Here is a 12,479-nt window from a genome sequence, read left to right as displayed (position 1 = left end):
CACTCCTCAATCGCCTGCCAAAGAAACCGAGATAGTCTGGCTCTAGGTGTCCAAAAAGTGGCCAAGGAGCCACCTGTGGAACGTTGCTCATTGAATAAAACCAAAACCCAGCAAAAGTGGAAAATAGAGCAAAAAGGCATAATGTAACTAGAAAAAGTTAGTGAATTTAATTCATTCATTTTCTACCACTTATCCTCACGAGGGTCGCCGAGGGGGGGGGCTGGAGCCTATCCAAGGCAAGAGGCGGGGTCCACCCTGGACTTGTTGCCAGCCAATCACAGGGCACATATAGACAAACAACCGTTCACACTCACATTCATACCTATGGACAATTTGGAGTCGCCAATTAACCTAGCATGTTTTTGGAATGTGGGAGGAAACCGGAGTACCCGGAGAAAACCCATGCATGCACAGGGGGAAACATGCAAATGTCACACAGAGATGGCCGAGGGTGGAATTGAACTCGGGTCTCCTAGCTGTGAGGCTTGGAATAGTATTGCTAGTATGTCATGATGTTTAATCAAATGAGTCAAATAGACATGCTGGGACTTGACTGTTCAGCCTCGGTTAAGGTCTGTTCTACTGAAGGCCATTTTCAAAGTAGTAACATAATGATAGTTGTTATAGTCACTTTTCCAGAAATGACTTTCTTCAGGCTTCCGATTGGCCATACAGTTAAAAAAATATGTGGACTGAAATTTTTTTTGTAACCTTGAACTGGGGAAAATGTTTTAAAAATAGCCCAAGAGAATAATACACGCTACTTATTTCCATGACTTCTCTATGATGTTTGCCTCTGTTATTTCTCCCCCTCCCCCTGCGAGCGCTGCTGGTCATTCATCCGCAACCATTACCCCACCACTAAACATTTGCCTTGGCTGAGTCAAAATGTGGTTGGATTTGACTTTCATATGCCGAATACACAATGGCGCTTCATTCTCTCAGCGGCCATACACAACACACAGAGACATCTGTGAATGCACTGGCAGCCATGTCATGTATTAGAGCCATCTCACCGTGCCTGGCTCTGAAGACAGACCTCAATGGGAGTGTGTGCATGTGTGTTTCCTTTAATCAGCCATGAGTTTTTTGGAGGAGCTGGGCTCTGCTGTGGTCACCGACCACAACGCTACGTTCTCCAGAGCCTCGGGGGTTGATGTCTTTAATTTAAGAGCTGTGGTTGGGCAGAGTGTAACCTGATGAAACTCTTTCAAATGATAGAGTAGCCATCTGCTTGGCTGGATCTACTGTAGAACTTGGGTCAGGGGCTATGTTATACTTTATGTATGTGAAATGATATATGAACACTATTTAAAAAAACGGTATCCATGTGTTTGCAAGATGCTTAAAGGTAGGAGACGTACTTGTCAGGATTGTAGACGTTCAGCTCCTCCAGGAACAAACTGTCGTTGAGGAAGCCGTTGTTCATCTTAGCGAGGAACTTGAGGATGATGCCTTTCTCAGATCCTAGGAAGACCACAGTGTGGTTCTTATGGGGGCCGGCAGCACTGTCCACCGCAATGCGTGTCAGACGATAGCTGAAACACAAAATACAGACACTTTCGGTTTGGGACTTAGGGGGTTTGCTTTCACACCAACACGCTTTTTATGACTTTGTGGGCTATTTCAAGTGTTATTTCAAGTTTTCTGTTTATTTCTATTTTGTCATTTCGGACATTTGTTAAATGTCATGTTTTTTGCACCAGTGTGTAGACTTTGTGAAGTCTTTGTATTAATTTCTATGATGAAAGGTGGCGGTTATCATTAATATCTTGGCTCCCATGCACACATGCAAAGCATTCATGTGCCAGTTGGTTCGAACAAGGTTTTTTCTCACCACAATCAAAGCACACAAGACTTCATTTGGCAACATATAGAAAATTGTGAGATAAAACAAAGTTCAATCCCAACAGGGAATAAAAGTTGCAGGTTTTCACCGCTCACCTCTTTTCCCCTGAGCCAATTTCAGAGATGGCGTGTGGAGTTCATTTAGCACTAGCTAGATCAATCAGCCTGCCTTTCATCAGGCAACTCAAATGTCTCAAAGAGGATTTGTAACAGCAGGGCCCAAATAATCTCTTTGATTGTGTCAAAAAAAAAAAAAAAAAAGTCAAATGACTCCTGCAAGGAGAAAGATCCAAATAAGCATCACCTTTGCCTCTCTTCCAATGGATATGTACAAAATACTTGAGTATGCTAATTACTGTAACCTGTATTATGCAAATGCGTGTTTCATGAGGTTTCAATTGAATTAAAACAAATCGGATGATGTGTGGGCTTACAAATGCAGCTGCACATGTGTGTACAGTGTGGTTCACCGTTTGGTAATTCGCTGCTTCGTGGGTTGCTAAAGTGCAATTTAGCGTATTTTTTTAACAGCGTATGAATGTGCGTTGCGTCCTTGTAGTGTTATTGGATTACTACTGCTAACCAGTAGAGGGTGTTGTATACTCATGCAAGCTTTCAAGGCGTGTCCAGATATGTCAAGTTCGTCATGTATCGCCATCTACAACAGTCATGATTGGATAAGGGTTCTGCATTGTGATTGTCAATCAATGTCCTTCCTCAACCACTGCTGTGTTTCCTGTTTGCTATGATCATAGTTAACTGATCGCCAGGGCGCCATTATGGCATTCTCCAAACGAACCTTGGAGGACTACCAGGATGAGTAAAACAGCATTAGTACAACAGAAGCAATATGTTTTAACAAGGACTTAAAAACGTTACAGTTGAATGGCACATCAGAGGTCTAAGAGATTACACATTAAAATTCTAATGAAATTTGAATTTTGAGAGTGTTTAAACAAGAGAGAAATGTGAGAAAATGTATAAAACGTATAAAAACGTATAAAATGTATTATGAGGGGTTTTCTAGCCTTAAAACATTCATCATAATTGTAAACAAATAAAGTTGGCCACTTTGTGAATTTCACTTATTGCGAGCCATTTTGGCAACCTATGCCCCGCGATAAATGAGGGAAAACTGTACTTGGAAAATGTATATTCTGTTAAAAACAGACAGACATGTTAATAAATGTTAATTTCAATTTAGAATGATGACCACAGCCCCTTCATTGTGCGTTTCAGCCACTAGGCCTAGCTTTATCAAATCAACACTAACAATGGTATGAAGAGTAAATGTGGTTGTGATGTATTCAAGCATCAGCGAGGGAGCCAAGGCTGGCATCAGTGGGATTTGATTTGGGAGAGCGAAGACGAGAATCTCAAGGACATGTTTTGTTGTTTTCATCGATAGGAGCGTCTTTAGTGTATCTCCTTCTTTGTTTATCCTGCTCAGCCAGCACAGGTCCCAGGACCCAAAATCTGCATGGTAAGATGTCAGGGTGGAAGGGGGCTCAAACTCTCGTACTGCAAGTTTCCAGTTGACTTCCTGATCCTAAATTTAGTATTCCACAAAGAGACGCTGACAGGTATCATAAAAGAGCTCCCTCTCCTCGCTGCATATGCCTCCACGACATGCTTCTTTTCCAGCTTACGTAACGCTTTTAACTGCTGATGCCGACTTGCATGCGAAGCTGTGCTGCTCATTTCTAATGTAATAAAACACTGATTATGTAAAACCGAATTGTGATGAAAAGAGGCCTGACAGTTCTAACCTTGATGATAACTGCTCATATTCTAAACTGAGCCTTGGCAGTATGTAGGTCAGACCACGGCAAAGACGTGAGATGAGGATGATGATAACTTGCAAAAAGCCAGAACAAATTCTTTTATGTGGCTGATCTGCTCGCCGCTGGTACCACCAGTGAGGCCTGCCTCAGCTCTGACAAGCACTTGACTTGGAGACCTAACTTTTAGCATTAGAACTATAGAACTAATACTTTACACTGGTTCACCTATTGTTATCCTTCTAAACAGTTACCATCAACATACTTTGTTGAATACAACCTTGCTGGTCATGTCAACTCCTGACTCCAAATACTGAGTTTATGTTCGAACATTATTGTCTTAACTCAAAGGAAATCTAGACTCTGTCTTTATCCCACTATTACGAAGTTGAGTGTAGGAGAATAAAAACAGTAAAAACAGGTCACCATCTGGCCCGCGGTGTGGCACCGCTGTGTTTTAATGAGCCTGACTCTAAGAGTAGCACTTCACTTAATTATTGTGCTGCTACCGAAGAGGCTCAGATAACAACAAGGTGTTTTGGAGTGCGTATTACTTACCGGACCATGGTCTTGAGGAACCATGGTCGGTTGGCGATGGAGGGCACCGCCTCATCCATCAGGGGATGCATCTTGATGAAGTTAAGCGTGTCGTCGGGAAACTCATTGGACACCTTGTACCTCTCCATAGATGACGTTGCGGCGCAGTTGCCAGGCCTGAGAAAGGAAAACACAATAGAGTCGGTTTAACATAGCAAAAAGTATTGTTTTGGTTGTGATCGGTTAGCAGGATAATGTGAAAACTACACAAACAATTTGCAGATTCCCAAGATGGAAGAGTTCCCCTCAATTCAGTATTCAAATGGAAGACCCCAACCCTTTCTCTGTTGGAATTTCACTTTTTGCTGGTGAAACGCCATTAAACTTCATTGTATTCACTGAGTTGTTTTCATATATCCAAAACATTATCATGATCCAGCAGAGTTGTATGATAACAAATCTAATTATATTGTGCACATGTTCCTGATGTCTAAGAGGCTTTAACCAGCACCAAGGACGGGGGTATCCAATTCTCTTGGCTTACAGGATCAAGTGGCATTCTATCTATGTGATATCTTTACACAGAGAAGGTGAGAATGGCAGTAAAATAGAAGCTGCTTTTGATAGCACTTCCCCTTTGCAGGCATCTCACCTCCGAGAGCTTGTAAAACACTTTTACAAGTCTTTGATATGGCGCCACGCCGTAAAATCCACACCCGCTCTCAGAACTATTAGCCAGCTGGCAACTGAATGTAGGTAAGATGGCAAACACGCACTCGGGCCCAGCAACAGCAACGTACGAACTCAAACATATGATATTACGGGCCATTAAGTATGTGATGACCTGTGAAGAACGCAGACTTAAAAGCACTCTTCCATTGCTCACTGGAAGTTAGTTCAAGATTCCTGTCTAAGTAACAGCGGTGCTGAATAGTGTTAATTCACTAGTACGATTAATACATTCATAAAATAATCATTACCTGACAGTCTTAGCAAAAGGATGATTTGTTTTTAAATCATTTCTTGAAATTTTATTTTGTTTTCTAAAAAAAAGAGGTGGGTAGCTTTCTGAACTTAAAACCCTCAAAAATGAAACTACATTGTACTTATAGTGCATGTTATCTACTAAACTCCAATTGTTTTCCTATAAGTAAGATTCAGCCAAATATCAGTTCTCAACAAAAAAGGGGAGAAAAAGGGCTGTAACTTTCACTTTGACAGAAATGTAGGCATATATATGTCTATATAAAATGTCTAAATAATGGCTAAAGAATGATGCCACAACATTAACAACACAAAAATTGTTGTTTTGTTTAACTTCCCTCATGCAACATGGCTCCAAGTCTTTTCACTTCCTGGTTGCTCCATTGCAATCTTTTACAAGGAAAAGATGCTGGCCAAATGTGGTCTCTTGTATTGTAGAGTTGCATCATCACCTCTTTGTGCCTCTCGCGCAAAAAACGTAAAAGACTACTAAAAGTCTTTGGTAGTGAATGAGTTAATACAGGCATAAAATAATTTATTCACGTTGATTTCCAAATGATCTCACCTATAAAATCAATATTGATAATTGATGCTACAAAGGAGACAGCATTTGCATCATAATTCAATGATGAAGATGGTAACAAGTGCTAGAAGCTTCTCTGTGATGTATAACTTCATTTATGTTTGCCAACATATGGGGAGCAGAACGGAAACAGACACTTCTTAACTACGAGTACCGTGTGAAGGCTGAGAGAACACATGGAGGAACCTTCTGCTGCTGCTGGGGCCTAGACCTATGGGTGCCATTGAACCTGCCGTCTGGTCTCCCAGCACATAAAAAGAAATAAATCACAGCGAAAAACAGCCATGTGGCTGTCTGATCTTTGTCCGCCCAAAGGGTTAGCTCGCACCTACGCACGATAAGATGCTGTTGATGAACCGCCTCTTCAGCCGAATGGAAGAACCACCATTCACACACAGCTGAGAAGCACAACCACTGTACTTCGGCTCTGGTTTTTGGAGTAAATTGTCACAAGAAGAGAGGGGAGGAGCTCTTTGCTGACTAATTAGGGAGCACTAGATAGGAGACTGATGAGACTCGACTATCTGTAAAATGATTTGTCAATGTTGAGCTTGTCTTTGATGGCGGGTGATAAAAATTCATGAAAACCACAACTTCAAATGTCAGTCAATAATGCAATCTTGGGGGTTTACACTATAACTGAATTGACATTTTTTTCCGTTTGTAGCAATCAACTGTGTAGTTCTTGCATATTCCTGCAGTGTGTGTGTGTGTGTGTGTGTGTATACTAGTTAATTAGCTACAGTGGTACCTTGGCTTGGGCACCCGCTCCTCGGGAAAAGGCGTCCAGGTAGAGTCAGGGGATTTTTGCTCTTTGAAGCGCCCTGTGAAGGTGTTGGCCACCTCCGCCATGTCGTAGGCACACACTGCCGAGCCTGGAATGCTGCCATTGCACACAAACACAACATAACCAAATGAATGAAGGAAAACACATCAAAGATCCACCTCTGCCAAGGCCACATTATCACCAGGAGGCAGAAAAACATTTGAAATCACTGTTCACAAGTCATTTTTAAAATGTAATATCATAATATCATCATGGCGTTCGAACATAGCACTGAACTTGAGCCATATTTTAGAAGACATCATTTTACAGGTTATAAATAAATGTGATGTCTTATCACTGTGTGTCGGTGGCTTAACATTAACAGCTCTGCCCTACTTCTTATTGGTGTAAAAGTCAATTATACCTCACCAGTGAGTCATTGTAAACCCCGCAGGGAACCACATTGGTTTACCGGTACTTAAAGTTCAGATGAATTGGAGCACTAGTTGCAGTTTCAACTAGATTACAGACATTATGAACCCAATGTCAAGGAAAAAAATGTTGTTTCTATTCTAGGCTCCAACACAAGATGAATTTTCAACTAATTTGTACATATTTTATAGGATTTTGACAATTGAAAAAAGTTAGTATGTACCACATGAATGTGATATCCACTTGTGGCTTCCCCATGGGACAAAAACTAGCTCCAAACTAACTTCATTGGTGACACTTTAAAAACGTTTTAAAAAGTCACATTTGGAGTCCAAAGACCAGAAGATAGACGGATAAATCTAGGTAGCTAGCTGCCGCCATTGCAAAATACAGCCAGTGACAGCTAGGCACAGGAGAGTCAAGTGAGGTAAAATCATCTTTAGATGGGTCTATCAGTCTAAAAAAGGGCTCAACACTGGCTAGTGACTAAATATTTGACTCGCCCAAGGTGATGGAAATCTATCCTACACCACTGACACCAATGACATGGATCATTAGTGTAAGGTTATGAATCTGATTACTGTTTTCACTTAGGTCTCTTTGATTTATGTCCCCTATATTTAGCCATGTGTTATTAAACATGATAGCGGGGAAGCATTCAGTGGTTGCCAAGTCCTATGAGGACACAATCCCTCTCCTCCATCTCTTCAAAACGCCTCAAGGCATCAAAGTTCACCACGGGCCCACTGTGATGGACAACAGATTATTTTGTTATTGCTATTCATTTAAGGGGGGGATCCCGTCTTGTGATAGCAGCTGTCTGTCTTGGAAATTCAATGCATAGCATATTGCTGAGTCACTTTGCTCAGAAATAGGAATCTAACAGACTTTCTTTCATGGTGGCGTCTGTTTCAGATTGATCCGGTTGTTGCATCATGGGTGAAATTCGTGGTGTAGACATGGCGAAACAAAAGCCCAGACAAGGGCGGGATTAAAGAGATAGCTGTTAATTGTTGGATAAGATACAAATCTGCAAACATTGTCGTCTGGATACTCGATATGTGACCAAAGGCAAGAAATTGCAGAGGATCTATCCAAAACAGAATGGTTATGACTGCAGCCTCACAGTAACATTCGATTCTCGGTCCTCCCCATGTGGGCACCAGGGTAGTTCCCGCACAAACTACTTCTAAAATTGAGTTTGAGGCTGTTCCTTTGACGATCTCCGCAAAATTGCTGCGTCTGCAACATAACAGTAAACCGACTATCAGGTGTTCATCTTCAAATCTGTCCTGGTGTTGCGGAATACCCTTTCACACAGTCGGCACCCCGGACTTCCACACACCTTAATTTTTGTAATGATGCTAGTCAGTGTGACAAGGCCTGTCAGTTCATGTCTGCTAAAATGAAAGGAAAGGTATACAAAACTGTGGTGTGACCAGCGATATTGTTTGATCTAGAGATCTAGTACCAGTGAGGAAAAGACAGGAAGCAGAACTGGAGGTAGCCGAGATGAGGATGCTGAGGTTCTCATTGGGAGTGACCAGGATGGATAGGATCAGGGACGAGTACATCAGAAGGAAGTTACATGTTAGAGGCCTTGGAGATAAAGTCAGAGAGGCCAGACTAAGATGGTTCGGACATAGTGAAGATTTGGAGATAGTGAATATATTGGTAGAAGGATGCTGCGTTTAGAGCTGCCAGGTAGGAGGCGTAGAAGAAGACCAAAGAGGAGGTTTGTAGTGAAGGAGGAAATGAGAGTAGTTTGTGTGACAGAGACAGATGCAGAAGACAGGGTTGGACGGAGGAGATTGATTTGGGAATCAGCCCAAAATTAGGGAAAAGATTAGGGAAAAGGGGATTAGGGAAAAGCCCAAAGAGAATGAAGATGCTAGTCAGTGTGAAAAGCACTGGAAAAAGCGTTTCCTCTGAAATTGAGTTTTTTTTTTATGTTGAAATGACTTAATACTGAACAAGCGATTAAGATATTTAAGTTTGGCAACAATGGTCACCTTAGTTTTCTATGACAGCAATTCCACGACATGAACCCAGCTGCCGCCAACAGAGCGAATGCACTCCCGCTAATTTCCTCTCATCACTAAGACATGCAAAACGTTCATTTCAAAACCAGCACTTATAGAATATTTCATAGGCTCTGCTTCATTGACTTTAAATGTCCATTAACCATGCTCAATTGCGTTGTCACAAGCAATTGTCTTATCTGCTAAAAAGCAGCCATAAAATGGAAAATAATACATGCAGCTATCAGCCCAGCCCTATGGCTTTGTGGTAATTTTCAATTTCGATGCTGCCTATGAATATGAAAACCGCTCTGAATACAAATTGTGTCAAAGACAAAAAAAAGGTTAATCACCTGCACGTCAAAAGGGCAGCTAGACTGTTTCAATTGGAGATGTAAACGTTGACCTAGCGCACATCACCACAAGGCACAAACTTTTAACAGTAATAAAGGTCAGTCTGTCAGCGTGTTGTTGTTTTAATGAGCTGTTGTTTTGATAATTGCGTTAATGAACTGTTTTTAAAGGAATTCTCTTCTCTATTTGTTCTTTCACCAGCGCTTTATCTAAACAACCTACCTGTTGTAAGGAGTGGAGAAAGTGGCCATCACGACGTCCTTCCCGTTGATGTGAATGACGTCTGTCACGGCCTGCAGGATGTTGAAGTAGAAATGGGAGTCGCCTGGAATGGAGCAGTTCAGACGGGACTTGAGGAACGACGTCCATTGCTTCTCCAGGACACGAGGTGAGCCGCCACGGTCGTTCTTGCAAACCCTCGCCACCCGAGGAAAGACCACCTGTCCACAACATCAAACCAACGTCAGCTCTTTGGCAAGATTTCAAAATAAATGTACTTTGAAGTCTTTTGCTGTTTTGGGTAGTAACCAAAAGGCTTCCCTGGTTTTGGAAGATGGAAGGATGGATTACTGAGCACTCGAGATTTGTGTTACGTTGGGTGACCAAACTTCCTTTTTTTCCACTTCCTGTATGAAAGCTTCATGTGTTGTCTTCCTATGTTGAAAATTCCAAAGGTCCCCTATTTTGCATATTGTGGATTATAGTATCCGGAATGATTGCATTATCTGGATCAGTCTTTCAGGTTTTGTAGAACCTGTTCAGAATTTGTTCTGTATTATTTTGCTAAGGACACCTTAGCAATGCTCCTAGCCCTACAACACTTCGAAGTGTGTGTTTGCTCGTGTCTATTTCCTGTTACAGTTTTCACTGACTGTAACCCACGGTTTTCCTGGGCCGGATGTATAACAAAGCAACCAGCGCTTGATGCGTTGGGCCCTCTTGGCCCAGGACTACAACTTGGTAACCAAGAACAAGAAGGGAGCTGACATTGTGACTGACGTGTTGTCCCGTTATTTGAGATATTTATTTTGGTAGGTCATACAGGTGGCATTGTTAGAATCATAAGGACGGGGATTCATTCTTATGGGAGGGGGTGTTACGTCCCATAGTGTGTTGGACGCTTTGTGTGTGTGTGTTTTTTTTTCCTTCTCCAACACACCTGGAAGGTAGATCCCAGGTGTGTCTGATTGCCAATCAGGTGGAGCTGGCAATAAGGAGGCTGTGTGCTGTGCGCACTTGGCCATTTTTGTGTCAGCTATTTTTGTTCAATAGTTTCTTTTCCATCCTGGTGTTGCGGATTATTTTTTTTGTTTATTTTCGTCCCGAGTTTTGTGGGGATTATTTTCAGTTGCTCCTGGAATTAAATACTTGATTTACGTTGACCTGCTAGTGTGCTACCTATCGCTTGTACCTATCGGTATTTTTTTTTACACTTTTGTTAAGCCCAAAACACTTTTGGGATGTAACACAAGTGCTCTGACCAATTTTTACGGAGTTATATGCACAAATGCTGAAAACGCTCCTCTCTTGCTATGTTAAAGAATGACAGTGATCCAATGCTTTCATATACCTTTTCCAACAATTTCTGAGAAATTCATCCAAATCCATTCTGAATTGTTCAAGGTATTTTGAACACAAGCAGATAAACGCCAGCAGAAACATAAACCTTGCGCTTGACTGAGGTAAAAAACAAAAACAATGATGTCAAGCTACATCAAGTCTTTGAGATTTGTGTCTTTCATTTCCTTGAAGTCGATGTGATCTGATCTGCTAATCCAGTTATTTGATGTCTATGACAACACACACTTAGGCTTCCAAAGGTGGGTGGCCTTGTGAATTATTGTTGCTAAAAAGACAATTTATGCACAGAGTTAATCAGCTTGCAGAGTTTAAGTCTAAAATCAGGGATGGCGATTCAAATTCTTGTCACTTTACTGGGCACACTTTTCAAATATCTGTTAACTTCCAAAAACATCTAACCTCACAGTGTGGTGTCGTTTTTTTAAATAATTTTCTCACATTTTTTGGAACAATGTCTATGAATTTTCTATCCAGACAGAGTAAACATTCTTTATGCCATGGACGACCAAGACGCTGCAGATTTTTACTCCAACCAGTTTTGCCTGCGTGTGATTTAATTTGCGTCCCTCAAATTGAAGATGTTGATCCTTAAAATCACCCGCTTCAATGACCGGCTGGACAGAAAACCTGCAGCGTTTCGACCCCTTCATGGCCAACATTGACACCCCTGCGAAAAAAGTTTAGGCCTCTGAGTAAATGCTGCTGGCATTTCCATGAAAAGGAGGTCTGCTAATTATCAGGACATTTAAACACCAATACAGATACATAGTATGGTGGCAGAATACTGAAAAAGCCCTTTACTTACTTCAAGTACCATGCCATGAGAAGTGTAAACAACTATATTCAGCTTCTACTTTACAGCATTAAATCTAAAGGGTGACCTAAAAATGCTACTTAGGGTAAACAGTGTGAATGAGCTTAAACATGCATTTAAACCGACACACACACACACACACATACATACGCGACAACCTTCCTTTAACACCTGCGAAAGAGTGTCAAGATTCTAGAAACATGACAAAGAACAGGTGAAACAGTCGATGTCAGCTTTACTAGCTAATACTGTCATGTGTCGGCTTACTGACAGAAATCGTGCACTGGCTTATGTGTAAATGACATGTGCAAATACCCATAGTTTACCTTCCAGATCAATCCTCGACATAAAAACAAACCCCAAACCACCGCGGTGGCTTTATCAGTTTGCCATTAAGCATCAGGTGAAGGCCAATCTGGGGTTTAATAAGCACGCCTTATCCGTCGGTAAATGTTAAATTGCTCGCTTCTTCCGCCTCATGAACAATTATAGTGAACGCAGCGATCAGTATTCACGCTTGTCACTCATGGCAGGGAATCCATTATTCCGGAGTTCTCCTCATCTCTTCTCACACTCTCTCTCATTTGTTCTGGACATATAAAAAAATGCATCATACGTCATTTTCCATTTTCTTCTACCTGGTTTCCAATTAAACCTTCACAAAAACTCAATTGAAAAGATGAAACAGAAGTCTTTCTTGCCATCCCTCTGGTAAAAAACCCAATCTCATTTCTCCCACGAGAAGATGGGAGCAGTATGGTACGGATGCAGATGTATA

The 12,479-nt window shown here is 41.5% G+C and overlaps 1 protein-coding gene across 5 annotated transcripts in view; it reads right to left on the bottom strand.

Moving 5' to 3' along the window:
• The window catches only part of sema6a (sema domain, transmembrane domain (TM), and cytoplasmic domain, (semaphorin) 6A), a 129,734-nt gene that overhangs the window by 30,253 nt on the left and 87,002 nt on the right, over positions 1 to 12,479 (bottom strand). For all 5 annotated transcript variants that reach the window (XM_058070580.2, XM_078789623.1, XM_058070581.2 and 2 more), the window contains exons 10-13: positions 9,529 to 9,746; positions 6,485 to 6,616; positions 4,188 to 4,343; positions 1,365 to 1,538 (exon numbers count right to left, since the gene is read on the bottom strand). In XM_058070580.2, coding sequence (XP_057926563.2) covers positions 1,365 to 1,538; positions 4,188 to 4,343; positions 6,485 to 6,616; positions 9,529 to 9,746 — 680 coding nt within the window. The remainder of the gene's footprint in view (positions 1 to 1,364; positions 1,539 to 4,187; positions 4,344 to 6,484; positions 6,617 to 9,528; positions 9,747 to 12,479) is intronic.

Source organism: Doryrhamphus excisus, linkage group LG3 (genome assembly GCF_037039965.1).
Source record: "Doryrhamphus excisus strain RoL-2023G ecotype Guam linkage group LG3, RoL_Dexc_Guam_v1.1, whole genome shotgun sequence".
Classification (NCBI taxonomy): domain Eukaryota; kingdom Metazoa; phylum Chordata; class Actinopteri; order Syngnathiformes; family Syngnathidae; genus Doryrhamphus; species Doryrhamphus excisus.
Note: the sequence above shows the minus strand (reverse complement) of the source record. Positions and strands in the feature narration are given on the sequence as shown.